Here is a 24,860-nt window from a genome sequence, read left to right as displayed (position 1 = left end):
CGAAAAGTATGAATGTTTTGACCGCGATTGAACCACAGTGGGTGGAATAACCATAACCAGACACTGAAGGCATTTGTATACAATCATAAAAGCCCTTCTTGGAAGTTAAAAAGTCTGTTTATGGTGACTACTCTAATTTTTTTTCAAAAATATGTACTTACAAAAAGAACAAATAGTTTAAAAATGTTGATTTCAAACATAAGTAGCAAGCTTGTTAGCCAAATATGCTAATGACTGATTTTTCCATCCAAGACCAAAAAGAACATAATTAACCAGCTTGATTACATACATACCAAAGCTGCATACCAGTTCACACGCTGGAAAGTAAGGCTGTACTCGGAGTCCTTCTGTGTTGTTTCCTCTGCTGCTGCAGGACTCAAACATGTTGCTTTTGATAAAATTCTAAATTTGATCTTGCCTAGCGTTTTAGCCAAAACGTTTTCTGTCTCTGGGGTCTCATTTTGCTCTTTTGCAGCCTAGTGCATATGTACAATAATGTTTTGGCCCACAGGTTGGCCTCTAGACTTCATGAATGCCAAGAGTCATAAATCCTATGCACTGGGGTGAGTTTGCAAATATTAAAACTCAGTGGTAGCTAGACATGTGCTGTCAACAGCTCTTTAAAAATCTATAGCAAAAGTGCTGTTTGGAAAACACCCAAATGATCACCTGGAAATCTGACAACAGCTCTTTAATTCATCTGTTTCCTGATTTTAGGTTTTAACACCTGAACCACCCACATACCAAATCCCCTTTAGAGTCACACTGTTAATGGAAAGTTAGGATGGATTTTAAATGACTCGTATTAGTTACATTAAAATGAAGAAGGTATAAAAACAAAGCACTCACTGTGAACAGGGCCACATAACTGGCTACAACAAAATAAGAAACACATTTTAATAAACTCATTTTCTAAAAGTAGAACTGTGGAAGTGTGTCACACCAGCTGCCTTCTCATCCACCATCCACTCAGCTATACCCCACTCTCTGCCTTAGAGTCAAGATGTTTGTATTCAGTGGACTCAAACGTTCACTAAATTAGGAATTTACCAATTTAAGGAAACCTCATAAAACAGGAGATGTTAAGGTTTTATCTTCACTGTGAGACTGACACTTACACACCTAAGCAGAGTTGTGTATGGTGGCCCTAAGTGGTAAATGGACTGGTTCTTATGTAGCGCTTTTCTACTCTATCTGAGCACTCAAAGCACTTTACACAACTTGCCTCATTCACACAAGAGCAGCATGGGGTTAGCATCTTGCCCAATGATATTTGGCATGGAGACTGGAGAAGACTGGGATCAAACCACCAACCTTCCAGTTAGTAGGTGACCTGAGCTACCAGGTGAGCGACAGGCAGTCTCAAGAGGTCAAACACATCGCAATTTAAGAAAACACCAGCAAATAGAAACACACACACAAAAATGTTACAAGTGTTACTGGCAGTAATGACAGGGAACAGCTGCAGAAGTGACACGATAACAGCTAAACAGCTAACAAACATGCACCTACTGTGTTATATAAATCATGTGATTAAAACATACACTACCCTGCACCATGTTAGTCCTTTGCATGTTTAGTTTTCTGTCACTTCCACAGCTGCTCCATCCTGTTATTGTCTCCCCAAAAACACTCATGTGTTGTTTTTGTGTCCTTTGCAATGTTTTTCTAAATTCTGGTGTTTTGTTACTGTAGTTTTATATATCAGGACATATTTTTTTTAAAAACAAAAAAAACTTCCTTCACCCTCACATGAACACCAGTGTATGACATATTGCACCATTATTACTGAGTCGACAAAAGCCAATCAAAAATGAAGCAGCGTGTGAAAAACTGAGTCGACCCTTACTGCTTCTGAGGGAAAGCAGCCGCCAGCTGCTGCTAATCAAATACACTTGATTAACTGATCATCAGCAAGTGTGAGCTCCTCTGTAAAAGCTGAAAACATTAATCCATCAGAGCACTCTTTGTCAACCAAGAATAATCATCTTCTAACAATTTACAGAGCGCTGAAGAAGCTGCAGTGAAAACGATACAGGATAATGATAACGAAGAATTTTCACTACAGTACAAACATTATGTACATTACTGAAGGTCGTGGGGAGACATGATGGCAACGTATAACCCTGCAAGAGTAATATTGCATTAACCAGTGAGGATAAATTATTTATTTTAAAAATGTTAGCTAAATTGGCTAACTAACAATAAAATCAAAACAATTTAAAAAAAAACCCAACAGCATCTATTGCAGCTAGAAATGAGAATGCATTGTTTGTTTACATCTTTGTGAAATCAGTGAGCTCTTGTTTCAGAAGTCCTTCTCGTTGAGTTTGAATGGTAAATCAGCCACAGGTGTCATTGTAGCATGTGCCGTGCGAGTCCGCGGCGATTCATAATTGCGCTGCGGATGGATCCGCTTTATTTGTTTTTGGTGCTTAAACCTCTGTACCCCCGCTGTGTCCCGTGCAATGTAATGTCGCTATAAATAGTGCTGAAGTCAATCTCTCTGTCTTCCTTTGTTTTCTCCAGGTCAGCCTACCAAACGACTCCAGCTGTGTTGAAGAGATTCTGCGGGTACGTTGCTTGGGTACACACACAAACACACACACGCATGCATGCACAGTAATTGCACTGATTATCAGCTGTTTTCTGTTTGCTCACAAGGAGCTTGGTCCCTCTCCAGAGTCTGATTTTGCAAAGCAAGGACAGGGAAAAGAAAGGGGACTACAAGGCAGGGAGGGAGAAGAGAAAGAAATCTGTTGGCTTAGGTCAATGATTATACAAGTCCTTTTTTTTGGATGACATCATACAGACATCTTTTCCACAGACCTATCATCTCCTTTACCCCTTCTTTCTTCCCCCTTTCTAGCTGCATGTCATCAAAATCACACAGAGCAATACATTTTCCCACAGTTTCTCTCTCCTGTGTCTTCCTGGGAGTGATGTCAAAACAAAAATGTTTCCCTCGCTAATCTTCCCTCACTGCCAGTCAGAAGATTAGGACGAGGACCGTCTTTGACTTCTTTGTGTCAAGTTACTGCTTTCACTTCTCGCCGTCTCTCCTCTCTTGCACTTGGTGCGCCCTCTCTTTCTTCCTCAGTGTCTGTCTTCCTCCCTCTTCATTCCTCTCTGTCATTCAGCCCCCTCCCTCTCCTCCCCCTCCACAAATCAATAGGCTGGTCAACAGGCTGTGTGACAGATAGGCTGCTGTGAGCTGCATGAAATGCCTTTGTCGATAATATTGGTGCTCTATTGAATTCAGTCTGTGGTTTTTAGCTGTGTCAAGTGGAAAGATCAAGGAGTTCAAAATGTGAGGTGAGGTGAATCGGAGCACGGGGCCTGCACTTCATTTTTCTCTCTCTGTAATGACACGGCTACAAGATGTTTGTCACGGGAACATTGTTGTCGTGGATGTTTGCACAATTCAAGGTAACGGTGTGCATCAGAGATATTGTACAGTAAAGTCAATCCTTCTGAGGAGTATTGACTTTTTACAGTGTTTGAACCACTAGAGCACCAAGCTCTATGATATCCATGCTAATGTTTTAGCTTATGGTAAGTTCACTATAAACAAGAAGCATTATCTAAAGATACATCATTAATGAGCGAAAAGGGGGACTGTAGGCAAACCGGCTATTCCTGCCATTAAGATAAACAAGGCTAAATTTAAAGCTCCACGTCTTCGCTGTCACAGCTATTCAAAGGAGTGGTGAATATAATGTAATATGATTTTACTTTAAGTAGTTGTTAGTTTGAAAATGTAATTAATTGTGTACATTTGTTTTGAAAAGTTAAAATCAGACAGCTATCTGGTCTTTAAGTTATGAAGTATGTATTTATTTTCTGCATTTATTAAGGCTGTTGAGTTTTAAAACGTTTAAATGATTTGTATAATGATTGCATTTGTCCCTAACCATCGGGAACCCTCACCTTAACTTTTATCAGTGGAAAAAAGTGCTAATGTGTTTATATTATGCTAACATAGCTGTGTCGCTAGCGATCACGTAGCACATCATTATATACCAGCTAGCCAAACTTCAGTAACCCTACAAACGTCACTGCTGTTTAGTTTTCTGTCTTCATTTATGTTGGAAGTGATAGCAGAGCTGTACGTCTTCATTTTTTTGGAAATTCCTCAGTCAGAACATCATGTTTAGGGAGAAACTAGCGAGCTAACTTCAAACTTGGTTAAATTTGATAAATTCTGTTTTCATGGATACCTGGATGTTGAACTTAATTGTTACACCTGGTAGAGCAGCCACACTGATCATTTTATTACAGATGAAAGAATTTGGACAGTTTGTAACTCTCAGTGTTGCGCCAGTGTTCGTTTGACTTTGGGACCTGAAGCGGAGTTTGGACCCGGAAACGGCTAATGACGTCAGACTTAAAGACCGGGTATTTGAGCTATCTGATTTTAACATTAACCCAAACCTAGCCAATTAGAAAAGTAAACTAATATCAAGAAGCCATGATTATGACGATATATGTGTATGTAGATAATTACATTTTTACATTTAATGGCTGCATTTTCCCTCTTTGTTCCTACCATATCTACATTGCTACATGTGTACTGTGAGTCAGAAGCTAGCTAGCTAGCTTTAACTTGGAATGATGCAAGCCAAGAAAACTAGCTAGCTTGTTGTAATTTACAGTTGGCATATTTTTGGACAAGAAACAAAGTTAACCAATTAGAGAAAACTTGGGAAAAATCAGTTGATATGTATATATGATACGTTCTTAAAAAGAAGGGCAGAGTAGCTCATCAAGAGCAAAAGGCCTGAAAGACCACAGAAAACAACAAAAGTGATATTATCAAGGAGGTACATGCATAAAGTCTACAATCGAGAGACGCCTTCATGAACGGAAATTTAAAAGATTTATACCAAGGTGCAAACCTCTGGTTACACTGAAGAATAAAAAGGTCAGATTAGAAAATGTTTGCCAGAAAACATCTAAAAGAGGCTCTTTGGAAAGATGAATTTAAGAATAACTTGAAAGATGGGAAGAGAAAAAAAGGCAAAAGAGAGAAACAGCTCGTGATGTGAAGCACACCACATTATCCGTCTAACACGGAGCACGCACCGTGCCCTGTTCTGCTTCTTTATTAAAAAACAGAGAAGGCGCGAAAGGAGAGAGCGAGGTCGCTCGTGTTTTCAGTGCACGGTGGTGGATGAATGTACATTTTGCATGTCTGTGTCGGGGCGTAATAGATGTAGATAATGGAGAATATGACAAATTGATAATAACTGGGAAACCATTTGCGTTTAACTATGACAGACTGAGTAACTCATGAGCAGTGGCTGCAGTATCACATTTACAGACACATGCAAACACAAATTCAGGAGAAAACAGCTGTCCTGTCTGTGAAAGCACAGGAACTCTTCAAGGATGGACTCAATGATGTTAATGATGTCAGAGAGCGGTTACCTAGCAACACACCATATGTCGTCAGGCCAAGTGCGTTACGATTATAAAGAGGGAAAACACAGCCACACACTCATGCTCAAGTATCGTCATTAATGTGTAGCTCAGTTATACACACAACCTTACCCACTCACATACGTCCTCCCAGACTCATGTGTCATCTGATGAATAGCATTCATCTACCAAGGGGGGGTGAAGAGATGGATGATGGGAAAATTCAGGCCCTTTGACATCGTGACCTGCTGCACGGCAGCTGTGTGAGTGGAAATGAGCATGTAAAAAATGGATTTAATGACTTTACCAACCATTTTAAACACATGTCATAGAAAAAGAAGTTATTGGTCATTAAAACACATTTACCAAGAATTCAGTTTTCAGGTGATGCTGGTTACAAAGGACATCAAAGAGGGAATCAAAGCTTTAAGAAAATCTATCTGGTAATTTTCCTTATTCAGCCTTCTATGTGCCTCCTTTCCAATGTTTGTGAGAAATAAAAACAGCCAGTACCTAACAGATTATAAAGTTCCAACACACACACCCACTCATGCACATATGTTTATCTTGTTAACTAATTGATGCTTCTACATACTGAGATTGGAATTCAGCTGAGAAAACGGTGTGATTAGAATAATTGAAAGGGGATGCTGCTGCTTCTGCTGCTGCCTTGTGCAGCTCTGTTGAAATGTAGCCGACTGGAGTCAGCTTTTATTTTGGTAAATCACCAACTCTGCATTTGCACCACTCCCTGGTGGGTCACTAACTCCCTAAGCGCCTTCCAGTTTATACTAAAACTTATACTGAACCCACCCTGATTGGGTGCTGGTGCAGCACAACCTTGACTGAATGCTGACTCCACTCCACTGCACCAAAGATGTTGCATAAGCAAACCCCTTTGCTCCAATGGGCTAAACTTTATCATGATTAGACACCAGGTAAAGGCAACACAAGTGCAAGCTGTGTATCCTTTATTTAGCTGGTTATAATGACAGAAATTCTGCTGCTTATGAATATTTGCTTAAAATAATATATTTAAAAATGTGTTTGTGTGTTCAGGAGATGACACATTCCTGGCCTCCTCCACTAACAGCCATACACACTCCTGGGAAAGCTGATCAGACCAAATTTCCCATCCCAAACAAGGTTAGTATGTTTTTTCTTTCTACTACACCCAAAACCTTTCATCACTAAAATCAAAGCGGCTCACATTAATCCGTAATAGTGTACATCCTCTCCGAATGACACGCCTGCTGATGCGTGCTTCCTTCAAAGTTGTTATCATGTTCTTGGGCCTTGATCATTTTCACTTTACAGCGTGAGTCAGCGAGCGGTGGAAAAAGATGCGATACAGTCGTGAAAAACCTTTACTTATACTGTGACACTTATTGGAGGGGCGCAGTAACACTAACTGCAGTCTGTCACTGAAAATCTTCAGTCTGCTCATTAGCTCTGATTCACAAATTTACTGTAGCAGTGATGCTGTGATAGAATCACATTACTGTTGGCTCATTCTGCACAGTGGCACAAATGACAGCCAATGAAATTACTGTGTTAAATACTGCCTGCTTGATTCACATAGGTAGGAAAATTTAAACAGGCATCGTCAGTAGATTTCACTACTTGTAAATAATTTCCCCCAGGGATCAATAAAGTATTCTGATTCTGATTCTGATTGTATATTTTATTTATACAGCACCAAATCACAACAGCAGTCGCCTCAACTATATGCTTTATCAAAAAAAGGAAAGTTTGAAGCCTAATCTTAAAAGTAGAGATACTTATTTGTTTATTTATATTTAAAATCATCTATCAAGTTGTCAGATCAGGCATAATAAAAAAAAAAGGCTTCCACATGTTAAACAACACCTTTGGTTGTTGTTGGTATAAATTGTAAGAATCATAGTTTCTCAGTTCTCGGCTTTTTGTCAGTTTTTTACCAATAAATCATTAAGTTGATGCACAAGTTGTGGATTTAAGTCAAATTTTAATGGATTGCTAACGTGACCCCGCTCTACACCCCTACAAAGTTTTATCATAATTAATTCAAAAGTTTTGGAGCTATCATGTGTACAGACTGACTGAAACGCAAAGTTTACCACAATCATGACCTCGTTGGCGGCAGTAATAAAAAAGTATTTTCAAGTAACGTCAGCAAATCAGGCGGATTTCAAAGTTTCCACCTAATCACTGGAATTAAACTTACTGACAGTTTAATTCAAAGTTATTCACTCGGCAACAAAAGACTTTCTTATTAACTTAGCTATTACCGTCTATTCTTTCTGTCCCTTAACATGTTTGCTAGCTCAGTCAGGAAAAGGACAAAACAGTCTGAGAAGACTTTGTTCCACCGCTGACACGGCGTGGTCTTCCTTACTTTGTGAAGCAGAGGACCGCAGGTGAACACCGCTAATAAGCACCAACAGCGTCCTCTGTGTTTGACTCACCAGTTCAATTATCTCTCAGAGCTCAAGATAACCAGCCTGTAATCAACAGAACAAATTCATCCGTCGAATAAAAAAAGAAAAAAAGTTGAGGCTCTGCAGATCACTTAGGCTTTAAAAATAAATAAGATAAAATCTACTTCAAGTTGAATGCTTTTCCACTTTATCGTTTAATCGTTCATCAAAAACAAGAAAACTGAGTGTGTATTTAACAGGAACAGTGATAACAGCCACAGCTGAAGAGTCAAGGAAACAAAGATCACCTACAGAAATGTCATCAGCAAAATGACTCTGTATCCTCACCCGCACTGTTTGTCTGTCATGTTTGAGAAGTGAAGTTCAGGCACAATAAAAGCAGACTGAAGAGTTCAGAAGATCGATGTTCAAAGTTTCACCTGCCGCTACAAAAAAGGGAAGATTTACGACGCCTTGTAATATAAATATCGAGAAGATTTGTCACATTAAAAGAAGCAGCAATGCTGTACTGAACATTTATCTCAGAGGTGACGATAACAATTCTCACTGAAACAGCGAGCTGATTTTTTTTGTCTCATGCTTTTATGAATTACTCTTAATATACAAAGCGCCTCACTGGTGTTGGTGTGAGGTGAAGTAGGAATGTAAACACAGAGGCAGTAAGTCTGACCGAGTACTTAATGAATTAGGAAGGACTGTTGTGGCGCTTTCAGCCTCCAGCCTCACACTAATCCTGCGTCACAGTGAGTTTTAAGAATGAGGAGGAGCGTCGATGCGGGGAGATGAGAGGCTCTGAATTCTGTGTAATGGCATCCTTGTGCTGCTGTGAAATCAATAATGACATCTGTTGGTTTATTCATTCAACTCGTCTCCCTCTGGCTTTCTCTTTCCTTCTCTCCCGCTCTCTAGGAGTCACAGCATGTGACCTCGGGCTACAACACCCAGAGTAAGTTTTCCCAGCGTAAACACTCACGTATGAGCTCTGCGATAATTAATGCTGCCGAGGCCATTAAAGGCAACGCCACCCAGGAGGAATGTGAGAAAGGCAGCTGACGTTGAAATGAAATCATAGCCACGGGAGGAGGGTAGTCGGAAAAACCTTTGCTTTTATCTTCCTGGGCTCATCTGAGCAAGTAATCAAACAAACGTGATTACGTGATGAGTGGAAATCGGAGGCTTGTGTTTGAACTGACAGCATCACATTAGAGTAGATTAATGAGGATAAAAGGTTCTGTCACAGTGTGTATGAATTCATGCATAACATTTAAAAAGTAGCTCTTTCTTGAAAATGCGTGCACACGGCAGCAGTTGTATGATCTCCTGTGTTTTCTGTCATATAAATACGGTTAGAGGATGGATGTTAACCTCAACCGAAGTTTAGATAATGAGGTCAACATATGCACAAACAATCACGCTGCTTTAAAAGCTCTTCAGACTCACTTTAAATGCTGAGTTTGAGGTTTTTTCCCCTATTACTGGCTCTGTGTGATGCCAGGAAGCAGGGATGTCCTTATATGGTCATAGCACAGCTCTAGCTAACAAAACAGAAGCCCCACCCACCTGCTGCTTTGTCATTCATTTCTCAAATGAATGACTGAGCCAGTCAGAAGAAAGATGTTTTAAGTTAAGGTCATTCTTTTATCCAGTGAGCTCAGTGACACAAACATGTTGACACCCCCCCTGGCAACCACAGGTTGCTAGGAAAAAATGTGTATTCTGTAAGTGATTGGCAAGTGGTTGCTGGAGGTTGCTAGCTGTCACTCGCTTAAATCAGACACTGTGAGAAGACTGTGCTGCTCCCAAATCCTCCTCAATTTCACAGCAACTGCCAGCAACCTTCAACATCCACTCACAACCGTTTGGGGAATACGGAGTTCCCCTAGCAATAGGTGGTTGTCAGTTGGCTGCCAACCAACCTGTGGGACCTGGGCCATCGGGGCTGTTGTATAACATAAATATGGCTTATTTTAAACTGTGAATCATGCAAAGCTCCTCTAGTATGATTTAGGAAGAAAAATACAGAGCTGGAAATAAGAATAACAGGCCCCTATAAAGATGTTTATACAATTAGATATCTAAAAACCTGTGTTGGTGGTGGAGGTTGCACAAAATAATGGATTAAATTGTTGATAAGTCAGCCAGCTGGGCCGGAGTAATTTACATATCTAGATCTGATCACATTCCAGGCTGATTTGAGATAATGAGACAATAATTAAAACAAGGTGTTAATGCTAACGCCCATAGATCAGATGTGATTATGTAGATAATGCGTCCAAATGCAGATTACATATCAGAACCAGGTGTAAAAAGGTTTGATTCCTAAGACCTTATGGATATACCGCATTTTTGCAGATAACACGTCTGGTTAATGGTGATGGTTTTAGAGGCTGAAAAACACTTTAAATACAGTTTTCTATTTCACCGGTGCCCTCTGGGCTCCTGTGTTTGTGTGTGTTCTTCCATTGGTTGAGACACCTCTGAAACCACAAAATAGGTCATTATGAATCAGTCAGAATAAAGCAACACGCCATACCACTGTGAAAAAGCTCCATTGTTGAGTCTAGCTGGTCATCCATTGCATCCGTTTTTAACATACTATCAAGCAGAGAGGAAAAACCGTTTTGCCACAGGTTGATAAGGTCATACAAAAAGCGATTACTTCAGGTTATTGCTGGAAAAGGTGGAAAAGGTGGTTGTACAAGCTACTGAATCATAGGATGCATTTAGTTATTCACAGGAGAGTCCTGTGGAAACTTTCTTTTTTCACAGGACTCTATGCAAACTTCACCCAGTACTGCATGTAGTACCTTACAGTATTTCCGACTCCCAGGGTTGATCAGATCATGAAAAGCTTTTCTGAGGTTGTTGCTCTTTGTTAAATCCATCTTGTAGTGTTTTGAGTTATTTGTGCTGTATATAAAGCTCAAGCATTTCCCCACTGGCAGGTTTTTCCTCTCTGTGTAAGAAAAGAAGAAATACGACTGACTGGAATATGAAATACAGCAAAAGGGATTCTGTTCACAAGCTCCTCTGTATATCCACTTGGAAAATAAATAATCTCCTCGTTTTTGTCAGAGTGTTTCAGTTTGACTTTTATTGCAAAAGGACATTTACTTACTGTTTTTACCCCACAATCCTGTTACCAAAGCAAACACACACACACACTGGAACAGAGTGTCATATTTTCCAATGTGACAGTACTGTGGGTCTACAGTGATGTGAGTTTGGCTTCCTGTCAAACACTAATCAACACACACAGACACAAGTCTTGACACATGTAAAACTGTGATACAGTGATTGAATGTCCTCTGTTGTGTTGCAGAGCGATGTACTGTATCAGCTAACAAGCCTGCTGCTAAACCACCAACTGCACCGCAGAAGTCGTGAGTATATCTCTCTCTTTTTCTCTGACACACACACACACACACACACACAGAAACTGAGAATTTCTGACCTGCTGCTGCTGCTTCTGCTGCGTTTGCCTCAAGGTAAAATTAAACTTGACTCTTGGATGAAATTCACTGGTGGTAGGAGGAGAAAAAAAAGATTGTGTGGATCAGAGCGGGAAAGTGCAGCTACATTAATTTAACGTGAGCCAGGAGCATATTGCAACATCTCTGGCTGCAACCCACTCCACGCATCACTCACAGAGCTGTACGGCAGGATGAGAGTGGAAAGGCACAAATCTCGACTCGTAAGGCCGCGTTATGACCCCGGTTTGCACTGCACGTTTGCTCGCGACGAGCTTAACGAGTCAAAAACGCAAGAGCAAGTGAGAAAGGAAGGATAAAAGTGAGTGTCATTACGCTAGCTAGCCAACTTAGCTCCTGCAGTGGTAACTTAACCCATCTTACCCTGATCTGGATTTGAGGCGGTTCATATTTTAACAGTGTCAGTCACCATGTTATGTAAGATCAAACTGCTGCGTCTCTCAGCTCATCTCAAGCCAAGCGCTAACCTCTGGGCATGAAACATCAAGCTAACGTAAAGTGTAAAAAAACGTCAGTTTCTCCAGACACCCCTTTAGGCTCTCCAGAGGCGAATCAATCCCCAACTTCACAGATGAAACTGACATGTTTACAGCCTGGTACAAAAAAATCAGTTTTTAACCTTGAAAGTGAATTTCCTCATTTCATGACAACTATATACGGGGTGACTTTTTCCCCTTTTATGACTGACGCTTTGAAAGGCTTGAAAGGTGCCTCAGATGGCAAAAACTGCAGTTCCACTAGGTGCTGCTTGAGGTTGGCTCCAGATACGTCCCCACAGACTCCCATGTTAAAATGTCCAACATATTTACAGCTGGGTACAAAGATGGTTTTGACTTCTATGGAGAGTTTTTCCCCTGTCATATCAGCTGTGATTATATGATTTTTTTAATAACACATCCACTTGCTAGCACCTGCTCATCTGTTGCTTTGAGTCATTAAGCTGGACCTTTTTGCTGTGTTACCGGCTATTCCATGTCTGAAATTGTGTCTAGAAATTGGTGGAGAAGCTTGTTGCAAATAGCAGCGGTTTCCCTAAATCTAACTGAAAAGTGACACATAAGAAAGTCTGAAAACTGTGGAACCAGATAGGAGTCAGAAGTCATGTGACTCGTATACCAACTACCACCTTACCTGCCTCTCCATCCAACCTTTTGGTTCTTGTTCTTTCAATCATGGAAAATGACACTAACTGGCTACCTAGTAAACTAAAATGTGAGAAGAAGGGGTGGTCAGTAAATGAGTCAGCAATACATCTGCTAAATATACTTAGACTTTATCCTGAAAGTTGTTTCTTAACTAATTAAACAAGTTAAAATTAAACTCCGTCTATATATGTATCCATCTCTTCTCTTTTGCTTATTCATATCAGGGTTTCATAATTCTTTAAAATAGCTTGCATTTAATGCTTATCAGCAGCCACAAACTGTTTAATTACACAGAAATTTCTTTTTAAATAAGTCTTTATTATATACAGTATAATGCTGTAACAATGTAGCAAGCTGCTTTTTGCAGAACAAAGAACAAAGCTGTGGAATGTTTGTAGTTTTTTCAACACTTTTTACTGCAGTACACGTTAAATAAAGTTGTCTAACACTTAAAAATAATCACAGACACAGTTGAACGCCAGCTACGCTAACTTTAGCCATTTTGCCAAATACATTTTGAGCTAAGCTAGCTAGCTAGCTAATTAGTTAGCTAGAGCTAAAGAAAGCTTGTCATTTCAGGTTTACAAAGCCAGAGACATTAGAAAGGATAAACAAACCACTTGAAGAATCCCAAATAGGAGGAGGAACTCTGTAGTGCCAAAGATGATAATACTATGACCCATATTTTTTCTGTCCTATTCCCTAAAAGTCTAATCTCTGCAGTGCTACTGTAACACCGGGAAAAATAGTGTTTGAAGACTGAGCCACAAATAAAATTATTGCAACAGCGTGCTCGCTGTCTCGTAGCCTTTGAAATGGTGGCTTTGAAGTCAGGGACCAGGTCTGCGACCGTGCTGACCTGTTGCTGTCTTTAATGGTTGCTGTCCTGCAAACGCTAGTCTCCTTGTTAAAGATATTTCAGTATCTAAGGAAGAGGATTTTGATCTGCTGTCACACCATATCATATAAAGTAGTACAACTCTCGTGTTACTACATCTAATGAGAGTTTTTAAGTGTCAAGTGTGATGCATTATTTATACACTTTATTAAAAACCTCATTTAAATAAGGGTTAGAGAGTATTTGGTGAGGATGGCGTCAAAAAGCACTCTCCTAAAAAAGACTTGATGAGTAGGAGATGATGCAAAAATCCTGCAACTTAAGAAAAAGTCAAGGCAGTCTTGTAAGTTAGCGGTAATTCAGCTGGATGGTTTGATTAAAGTCCCAGGTCAAAATGTAAGTTCTCATATCCTTCACTTTAGATATGCAGTTAAATAGTTAATTATATCTCCATTAGGATGAAGTCTGTGGGAGCTGCAGTGCTTTCTGTGCTGTTTTATGCTAAGCTTTCAAAGCTGATAAGCCCTTTCCTGTTGATTACTCATGTATACCCCACAGTGCAATTTTTTCCCCAATCTTGTATTCAAACATAAATGCTGCTTTGTTTATTAGGGTGAAATAATTGTTATTGGTTAAAAACAATGCCTAGTTTACTGCTGCCATTAGGCCATTCTCTGTTTTCACTGTGATGCTCAACAGGCGTAAAATGTTCTCGATAATGAATAGGCCTACCTCGTCTTATTCAACAGTAAATGAGCTGTTTAGGCTAATTGCTATATTCTTTGCTGAATGTTTACTATGTCTGGCTTTACAGAAAACTCATCCAGCTGTAATCCCTCTCCAACAGGCTCAGTACCTTAATAAGAAACACACAGTGAATTCTGCTGTTTCATTATAGTCGATAGAGCAGTGAGTAAGGAGTTTTGTGACACTGTGATCCAATCACATGATATTCATTTAGGCAAATGCATGAAAAACCCTCCTTTAGTGAAGCCAGTGTTTGAGCGTTGCTGGCTCAGAAACACAGATAACACCTTGGTTAGGGTGCATTTGTCAACAAAAAGCGCTTTGTGTAAAATAAAATATAATGCTAAAAAACTCGCGACACTAAACGCTTAAAGACTTTTTACTGCAGTACACTTTAAGTAAAGTTGTCTGACACTTAAAAAATAAGTCACAGACACAGTTGAACCCCAGCTACGCTAACTTTAGCCATTTTGCCAAATACATTTTGAGCTAAGCTAGCTAGCTAGTTAGCGAGAGCTAATAAAAGCTTGTCATTTCAGGTTTACAAAGCCAGAGACATTAGAAAGGATAAACAAACCACTTGAAGAATCCCAAATAGGAGGAGGAACTCCAAAGTGCCAAAGATGCCAGTTAAATAAGTTTACAGCAAAAATCATTACCAGTTTCCTTACAGGTAGTACACAAACCCCTACATTATCATTGGAAAAGTGCTACCTTTGGTGTCCAGCAATCATTAACCATAAAACTGGGGTCCAAGTGGTGGTATTACTACGCAGATAAAGTCTAAAATAGCAGCCTGCCAAAATTTTCCTCAACATTTGTTTTCAAAATGCAGTTAATAATAATATTAAGAAATACTTTATCACAGTCAAAACATGAAAAACAAGATTTAAAAAAATATCTAATATCAATATCAGAAAACAAAATGGTTCAGAAATATAAAAGATTATACCAAAGAAGAAACTCGATCAGATAGAAAATGCAAAAAAGTGAATTCATAAATCTAAACCTGATACAGGAAGTAGCTGAAAGCTAAAATGAAGCAGGTGTTGTTGCATTACGTGGTAGAGATTTTTTTTTGTACCATGTACAGTAAGTAATCATGGTGTTAATCATTCACATCTAATGTTTTGCTTAAAAAATCTTATTCAAAGGACAACAAACTATGACCCAAATTAGTTTACAGTTTCAGTGATCAGCTGTATAAACCTAGGATTTTAAATCTCAGGGACCTCAACCTCCAGGTCAGAGGTCAAGTTTTCTGAAAGTCTTGCGAATGTGATGAAGAAGACGTAAACTTAACTCTGACAGTGAACTTATGCTAAGACGATGAACACGTTAGCGTACCGTTATCTGTCCACTCCATCCAACTTCCACTTTACGCACTGTTTTGGTCTCCGGAGGGAAAACTGTGGCTCTTTATCTGCTGAGCGCTCCGCTGTGCTCCAGGCAGACGAGTGTCCAGGCAAGCCGTGTGTACATCTAGATTTGCAGGGTGAGCAGATGCACATGTGGAAGTATTGAGTAATTAGCTTAGCGTGGCTTTGATTGTGGCTTTAAGAAAATATTAATATCTACTCAGACAAACCTCCTCTAGTGATGGAGCTCTGGTAGCGCTGTACTTTTACCAATAAAAGGACTCAATTTTATAAAGGCAATTAAGAGCATCTGCACCTAGCAGAAATGTGATGTTCTGCTTTCTAAGCTCTGCATGTCATGGATGCTTTAGTCCATAACTCATTTATATCTGAATGCGTCTGTCCTCCTTATTCTCTCTTGTGCATTTTATTCATTTCCCTGCCATGCTTCCCTTCCTCGCTCTCTCTCCCTCTCTCTCTATTCAGCCTACATCTCCCTCTCTTTCAGTCGCCGCCACCACCACTCGCTCCCCTTCACTTCCCCATCATTATCATCTCCATCTCACTCACTATCTCTCTCTCTCCATCTGTCCCTTCTTATGAAATAAAATATGAATCCATTATTCATTCATTCAAACATATCTATCATCGCCGTGTGCAGCGCCGTGCCCCTTATCTGCAAAGCTTTTTCTTATTGTGCTTCGGTTATTCACGACTCATACGGCCCCATCTGAAAACACCACAACACTGGGGAGTATTTTTTAGCGGTGCAAGCACTGACAAGAGTGGTTCGTGAGGCAGTAAAAATCCCTTTAGGGGATTCTCCTGTCATAACAATAGCAGTGCAAGCTTAAAATAACAGTAGTTTGTGTGGAGGGTTTATATAAAGCAATAAAACATGGGAACTTGCCAATCCACAGCACATAAATACTGAATAATTTGTGTGGTATGGAGCAGGTGATGCTGTGAGGGAGGTCATGTTATCGAGTGCGCCTTATATATCTCTTTCATTGGAGCTGTATTGTTAGCAGTTGATCTCTCGCACGGGGAGAGCAAAACAAACACGAGAATAGGAGAAACGGGGCAACGACCAGGTTCTTTTTCCAATTAGAAACCTCTTTAAAAAATCAGCGTGCAATCCTGATGAAGGGCCCGTGTCTGCCGAGCACCTCCTCTTTTGTTTCCAAGGAATTCTTGGCCGTAGGTCAGCAGTTGTCAGACAGAAAGTTTCCAGGTGAAAAAACAATCCCTGAGCTCTAAAGCTGAACATCTGGTAGGTTTTTAGCAGTGAATGTCCGCTTCCTCATTCCCCAACATGAACCACCAGCTTGCTGCTTTTTTTGCTGTGTAATTAATCCGTTGACCAAAAAAAAAGGCTCTTGAAAGGGAATCGCAGATCACAACTTGCCATAATCGAACTAATGCAAGCAGACAGGAGGTCACGGCCGCAATAACACATGTCTCTGTGTCTCTGTGCAGAATGTTGGAGGATGACCTGAAGATCAGCAGCGACGAGGAAGAGGCCGAACAACAGGTGAGCTCCCTCTGCTGTCCGTCCTCTTATTCAGCTGCTGCATATGATCCCTCGCTCCAGCTTCTCCTCCATCTGTCCTTCAGCGTTTCATCTACTAGCATAGCACGCAGTAAATTCAGCTGTGGTTGTGTCACATTTGTTAATTCATTCATCTGGGAGTTGTCAGTGTTTCTGAAAGCATAATTCGTCCTCATTTTTCCTTCCATTTGTCACTTAATGTCTTGTATTACAGTAGCTTAAAAGATAGATACTTAGAAACTTGCATCAGCTTTGACTGTGGACTCCATATGAAGGATACTGAGCCCCCAAAGTGCCCACATACTCGAAGACTTACTTTAAGTAATAGGATCACATGTAAATCTTCCTATGAGTTACATGAGTACACTGTAAAATGTTGGATTTAATGGAATTGACTGGTTTGCATTCAGTTTATATCAAGCATGTTTTCTTTAACGATTCATTATTTGGATAAATGAACCTTTGATTTTATATATATTTCAGTTGCATTTTCCTCAAAATGATTGCTTCCTGTTTATGAAGCATTAAATAAAAATCAGAAGGAGTAGCACTGTTTATAGGTGCTGGATGTCAGTATCGTACCCAAAGTTATTTTGCTCTTCGTAAATGACACGGCAAAGTCAGGTCAGGTCATCTGGACCAAGATGCAGGACACGGAGGGAGACAAAACACAAGTTTAAACAAAGGGCGAGCCGTTTATTGTGGCTGATTAGCATGAATACAAAAAAAAAGCAAAAGGCGAAGCGGGGCGAAAACTAAACTAAAACCTAAACTGGAAAAAACTAAACTATGATGACTGTGACAAAAACATGAATATGACTCAGAGCAGGAAACTATGAGAATAAACACAAAACTTGAGCACGACCTGAACAGAATCATGAATGACCTGAAACTTGACATGAAGGGAGGAAAACAGACGACCTGACAAAGACTGAATGGACCACAAAGACTAAATACACACAGGAGGTGATCAGGGAAAGTGGAAACACCTGGGGACACAGCTGACACAAATCAACATGATGACACCGCAGGGGAAGTAAAACAAAATACACTGAACATGGAGACACCTGACTCTTCAAAATAAAACAGGAAACACTGAGAGACGCAGACATGACAACTCAGGCTTGACAGCATGAAACACGCAGACAAGAAACACACGACAACTAACACAGAAGGCCTGAGTGGAAACGTAACCCAAACTTAACATTATCTCATGAGCAGAGATGGGCAGTAATGTGTTACAATTAACTGTAATCTGATTACTTTTTTCAAGTAACAATTAATGTTATGGATTACTATTGCAAAATAAGTAGTTAGATTACTGTTACTTTCCTGTAAGCACGCTGCGGTACTAAAGCGTCTCATGACAATGACGTTCGAGCACGCGGCGTCCGTGGCAGCGACAGACGTGTGCAGATCAACAATGGATAATATGGAGTGCAGGAGAGAGTACGACCATGCAGCATTAAAAATGTGGACGGACTTATATTACTTTACGTTTTATTGCGTAAAAAGTGACAACAACATTAGTGTCCGCCGTACACAAACTTCTTTCTACAGTGAAAAATGTAACTTCAAATCTTATATGCTGGAATATGCATAAAAAATAGAATTGGTCTGTTGGTTTATTACGTATTCAGGTTGTGTATCATGTTTTTGAAAAATAACTAAGAAACTATGTAACTAATTACTTTTGAAAATAAGTAATCAGTAATGTAACAGGATTACTTTGTTGGAGAAGTAATCAGTAATAAGTAACTAATTACTTTTTCAAGTAACTTGAACAACATTCCTCATGAGTATTACAAAATAATTTAACTCTACCCTTACTTATGGAGAGCACGCGATTTTAACATAATATTAACATAAGAAATCAACAATACACGAAACGCTGGGTCACAGATCTGACAGGTCACAGGTCAGGGACGAGGCGCTAAGGAAGACTAAATCTGATTGCAAGTTGCCCCCTCACTGTGATGTCACAAACAGCTGGAAATCAAAGTACAACAAAGCTGGCTACAGGTTTATACTGAAGTCATGCAGGGTGTAGGGGGAACGACTCAAGTTTTACAGTATAAATACTGGCTGACATTAGTTGTTATTATTACATAATAACTGTGGAAGTGTAAGTTTAACCTGACGTTTATCTCACACTACACATCAAGCCTAACATTGTGCAACTTCATGCTGAAGAAAATGTGCAATATGATCAAAAGCTTCAGGAAAACTAATACATGTAATTTCTGGTGAGATTGTTTATTTTTTCCTATTAAAATGCAATAAACCAAACACAGACATGCAGAAAAGTGAGATGGTCCAGTCACCAGCAGACGTGGAGAAAAGAAAGTGAAGGCTCCTCCCGTACTTTATTTATTGACTTTATTGAGTGACTAATTACTGGCGACAGATCAAGGAAATGTAATGATCTTTTGGTTTTTACTTTAAGTTTTGTAATGAATCATTTAGATGCTAATTTAATTCATCATTCTGTAATAGCTTTTTAAATTGTTCAATTTATTAAGTGTTTGTAATTAAATACAGTAGGTCAGTTAGTATTCTGGTGGCTCTGCATGCTAATTCTGGGGCTAAAATACACCAAGCGTAGTCATTAAAGGTCAGAACGTCAGTATTGGTGGTACCTTCTCCATCACTGGTCTGATGTTTACAAACCTTGGAGCGGTGATGTGTCCTGGTGTGGGGTGTATCAGCATTTTTTATCCACTATTCACTGACTAAAGAGGTCGGCTTTGTCACTCTGGGAAACTTTGCATATTTGCGTGCGGTTGTCCTGCTCTTCCTGTCTTGTTTTTCAGTATGGAAATTGGCACGGTGGCCCTTTCTCCTCTAATCACTGTCATCACGCGCTAATGATGCCAGAGATGAGTTCAAAGCAGTCAGTGGGGGTCGTGCTGCTGCCCCCTCCCCACTGTGCACACAGATATCAGCGCTCATCAAAGAGTCTGTGAGATGTTTTCTGTTAATGAAGATACCGATTCCTCTCATCCCATTTTAACTGGCCTTCTGATTGTATAATAACCATGATGGTAGATATTATAATTATAAATGATGGCAGGTCATTTATAATGGTTTAAGTTTGTGTAATGTGTGCATTCAGGATTGCGGTGAGTGGCAGTATAATTAGAAAAATACTGAACAACTATGGCTTGTTTGGAAAGGTTTCCAGGAGAAAACCTCTTCTCTCTAAAAGAAAAAGAAATGGAATCGCAGCTTAGGTCTGCACACAAACTGTAAGACGTATGTCCTTTGGACAGACAAGACAGAAGTGGAGATGTTTGGCCATCTATGACAGTACAAACACCCTGTCGAGCACGGTGGTGGAGGGGTGATGATTTGGGCTTGTTTTGCAGCCACAGGACCTGGGCACCTTGTAATCATCATATTCTGGAGTCAAATGTGAGGTCATCTGTCTCACAGTGATCCCAAACACAGCAACAAATCTACAATGATTCAGTCAAAGTCCAGAACTCAACCGAATCAAAATATTATAGCGAGACCATAAATAAGATATCATGAACGATTGTCTGCAAACCTCAGAGTACTGGGAAAAACTTTCTTTTTCATATGATTGTATGTCAGTAGCATACATTTGATTGCTTGCATCGTTTGCACTCAGTTTGTATGCATATATTTATCCAATCGAATGAGATTTGGAACAACTAGCGAGTCCTACTTGTCATATAAGCCACCTTCAGCCAAAGCTGAAAAATGAAGCCAAGGTAGAAGCGCCAAAAACTGCCGTTCTTGTTGGCCACTCAGTCTCCATATGCACAGCTTTATCCATATAAAGAAATAAAGCCTGCTACAAAAACAGTTTGTTCTATAGCTGATTTCCTCCTTCATATTCTCATTCCTTTCTATATTCTTATGGGTTAAAATAAGATGTGTGGCCACTTTGACTGTGCTGACACAGGCAGCTCTACCCAGTCACTGTCTGCTAATTCTAATGAATGTGGCATCAGTCACACTGAGGCCTTAACTAACGGTGTCCTGAACCAATAAGTGACATCAGCATTTTGTCTTGTTGAATTAGATTCAATTATTTGTTTTATCATCAATCTACACGTAAGACAACATCATTTTGTTCATTTCTGAGAAATAACTAAGAAACACCATCTTTGAAAAAGTTTTCCGGTCCTTTAACATGACATTTGGTCTTTATCAACTGTTCTTGAGGTACTTCACGTAAATGTGCCAAAATGACTGGATATAATTTGGAAGCGCATACACCTTAAAGCAGTCATAGCTGATAGTGTGTCAGAGTGAATAACAAGCCTTGGGAGTCATGAGCGAATTGACTTTAGACCTGCGAGAGAGAATTGTGTAAAGGCATAGATCTGGGGAAAATTGCAAGTATGTTTCTGCAGCGCTGAAAGTATGATGTTTGAAACAGAAGTTGTTTGGAACTATCAGCAGTTCCCTCGGTTTGAGTACCCTGCAAAACTGAGTAATTGGAGGAGAAGAACCTTACTCAGACAGGTACTAAAGAACCTCCTCGGTTCTAAAAGCTCCTGATAGGACGTGGAGGTGGGAGAGCATTATAGAAGGTCATAGACAGTCGTATGGAAGATTCCCAAAAGGCTCAAGAATTTCAATTAAATTAAATAAAATGTTATTTATTAAAGAAAACAGACATTTCAAGATGCTTTGTAAGGCATAGACTCTACAACTATACAGAGAAAACCCCAACAGTCAGTGGGAAGGAAAAACTCCCTTTTAACAGGAAGAAACCTCAAGCCAGAACCAGGGTCGTGGAGGGGCGGGGCCATCTGCCGTGACCAGCCGGGGGTGATGGGAGGGAGACAGGATAAAAGAAACACCAGAAGAAATCTCAGATAACAAGAAATGAAGATTTGAGGCTGACGTTGCTGCTAAAGGTGATTTAACGAAGCACTAATCAAAGTGTCTGAATGCCTTTACATTGAAAGTGGATTTTTCCATCTTTCTGTATTTAAGAAAAAACGAAAACATGTTTTACTCAGAATTCATTGAACCATTTGAAGATGAAGCCAAGCAGTCAACACCTTGACAAGGGCTGGAAACATCCTCTATGGATTTTATTTATGCAGCAAAGTTTCAAACACAAATGGTTTTCCTCCAATCTCCCATTTGTGGCTGACATATTGTCAAGTCCCAGCAGAATTAAAAAGAGCGAGGGGAAAGGCAGCAGTGTATGAGGGACTTTTTGTTGTATTGTTTGTGTGTAGGTAACAAAAACTACAGGCTTCACACTGCAATAGGTAAATACTTGAAATCATATTTGTCTGTGCAAATTTTATTTTTATTATGTGTGTTAGCGAAAGAGATATTTGACATTTTGATATAAAAACACAAAATATATGCAGTTTATGCCAAAAGGACACAGGATTAAGTCTAATTCGACTGTTTTCACCATACATTCAGTCGCTCTCTTTCTCTCTCATGCTCTGTATTTTTTATTTTGTTGTCAGCCTGTGTGCAAGACAGACACTGGGATTGATTTAGATAAACAGAGAGGGAGGTGCGAAAGAATGAAAGGAACTGAATAAGTTAGAGGGAGAGAGACCAAACAGAGTGAAAACAACACAGACAGGAGGAAAAGACGGAGAAAGAGGGATAGAAAACCAGATGACAGACAGAGAGAGAGGCTGAGATGTATTTGGTGGCATTTTTCCGTGCATGCTCTTAACAGGCTTATGGCAAATGAGTGCACGGTGTATTATCAAGCTTTCTTAGCCTGAAGTAAAACACAACACGCACACATTCATAACTGACACACACACACACATATATGCTTGCATGTACTACACATTTGCGCACATATACATAGGGAGATGCACATACAGTGTACTCATGCAGACGTTGCCTCACAAGCATTTACACCAGCAAACACATAAATATAAACACATGCTGACAGAGTGTGTGTGTGTAAGAGAGACACACACACAGATGCACAGTGTCATTAGTATGCCGTGGCACAACACTGTGAGGGCAGCAGAGGAGTATGATGAATATGTTTTTGGCACAGAGCAAAAGGAGATGGAGGAGAGGAGGGAATTGAAAGAAAGAGCAGAGGAAGGGGGAGATGAGGAAAGAGGAGAGGAAAGGAGTGAGGGCAGAAAAGAGAGAGATGTTCCTAATGACTTTAGAAACTGACAGAAAAACAGCAACCCAATTACCGCTGCAGGACCGTCCTTTGTCTCTATCTGCCTGTGTTTCTCTCTTTTTCTCTCTGCGAGCTCGTGATGACAGATCACCTTGGTCAGAGCAAAGTCGGGCTTAAAAGTTCCGTCTCTATATGAAGGCACAGTTGCAGCTTGGAAAAGTGTCTAGCAGAAAGGAAGCCTTAAACACATCACGCCTGCTGCACTGTGGGCTAGCTACAGTAATACTGAGTGCAGACGAGTTTTGTTATGCGTAGGCTGAGTAATGTTACACGACACTATAATATTAAATTCAGGAAAATGCAACTGGAGGAGATCAGTTTTAGCTGCGCAGCTTTAGGATGAATCTGTGGAGGAAATCAGGTCTAAAGAGATAAGCATGCCAGCCTGACAGAGCTGGTTGGTAAAGGTTAAAAGAGCTGCATGCATGAACTTACCTGAGCTGCATGCACACTGCATGGAGCAGAGAGTTGGCTTTTGGCGTTAATATAGTTTTTTTTGTATCAATACAGCAAATATCAAATTGGCATAAATCTCAAATCTACACAGGTCCAAATAAACTCTGACAAATTTGAAACATAATTTTTTTCACCAACAGTGATGTTGTTGCTGCAGGTTGGCAAAGCAAAATGACGTCCTCGTCAATCTACAACCAGTTGACAACCAGTTGCGTCAAGTCCCCTACTGGAAAGAGACACGTTGCAAACAAGTCGCACTCATCCATTCAGACTGACTCAGGTTGATTGTTTATAAATTAGATGGTAGTTATTTTCTAACCTTTGCTAGTCTGTCTGAGAGTGATTGCAGCCAGTCTGAGTTGGACCATGATTGCTTGGAGACAGGTTGCCTCCCACCAGGTGACCTGTGGCGTCACTTTTATATCAAAGTTGCCCAGATGTTGAGGGTGTTGCACACTCAACCTCTGGGTGAATATTTCATTGTTGTAGCTACTTGCAATCAGTTGCATAAAACTAAGAAATATATAGAACTCAATCAGTCTGTCAGTGTAATCACCAGTTGCCAAATCATTTTTACTGTGACTGAGCCTTTACATGAAGAAAAAGGTCTACTATGTGACAGATCCTCACACATCACCTCTTCCTATCAAAATAGTTTTAAAACACTTTGCATTGGCTTCCTATGTCATCTATATTCTGGACGGATCACAGATTGTAAGAAGGGAGCTAAAAAGGAAGTAAAGCATTTGCTTCTAGTACTATGAAGCAGTATTTCTGTGAATGGCTTTCTGTTTAGCTTGGCACTTGGCGTGCACTGCAGAATGCAAATGAGCATGCAGACTACAAAATGCACAGAAAACACTTCAACTGCTGGAAATCCAGTACACATCATAGTAATGTACTCAAGGATTTGAATGTGCACTAGGTAGGAAACACGAAACCAGAGCATCAAAGGAAATCTGATTAGCGGAGCTTTACGACAAAAAGACGCACGCTGGTGTTCGGGGTGCCGTTAAGTCTGTGTAATCGACACGTGTAGAAAATATGTCGTGTTGCACAAGTGAGCAGCTCTGACCTTTTATCTATCCAGTGGCAACACCTATTAATCATCTAAAGCACATAGTTACAGGGTGACCTCAAATCACAGTCCTGGGTGGTTTAATTGCGAAGCGGCCTCATAAATAAAGAAAAGCTGAAAGAAGCGAACGGTGGGTGTTTATGGAGAGAACAAGGACGACGGGGCAAGTGTCAGAACACCGCTTTCACTAC

The 24,860-nt window shown here is 40.1% G+C and overlaps 1 protein-coding gene across 2 annotated transcripts in view; it reads left to right on the top strand.

Moving 5' to 3' along the window:
- Positions 1-24,860, top strand: part of aff2 (AF4/FMR2 family, member 2) — a 188,057-nt gene that overhangs the window by 101,713 nt on the left and 61,484 nt on the right. For both annotated transcript variants that reach the window (XM_063499843.1, XM_063499837.1), the window contains exons 5-9: positions 2,530-2,574; positions 6,481-6,567; positions 8,751-8,787; positions 11,164-11,224; positions 16,900-16,954. In XM_063499843.1, the coding sequence (XP_063355913.1) occupies positions 2,530-2,574; positions 6,481-6,567; positions 8,751-8,787; positions 11,164-11,224; positions 16,900-16,954 (285 nt within the window). The remainder of the gene's footprint in view (positions 1-2,529; positions 2,575-6,480; positions 6,568-8,750; positions 8,788-11,163; positions 11,225-16,899; positions 16,955-24,860) is intronic.

The sequence above is a fragment of the Pelmatolapia mariae genome, linkage group LG2 (assembly GCF_036321145.2).
Source record: "Pelmatolapia mariae isolate MD_Pm_ZW linkage group LG2, Pm_UMD_F_2, whole genome shotgun sequence".
In the NCBI taxonomy this organism is placed as follows: domain Eukaryota; kingdom Metazoa; phylum Chordata; class Actinopteri; order Cichliformes; family Cichlidae; genus Pelmatolapia; species Pelmatolapia mariae.
This window is presented reverse-complemented; position numbering and strand designations above follow the sequence as displayed.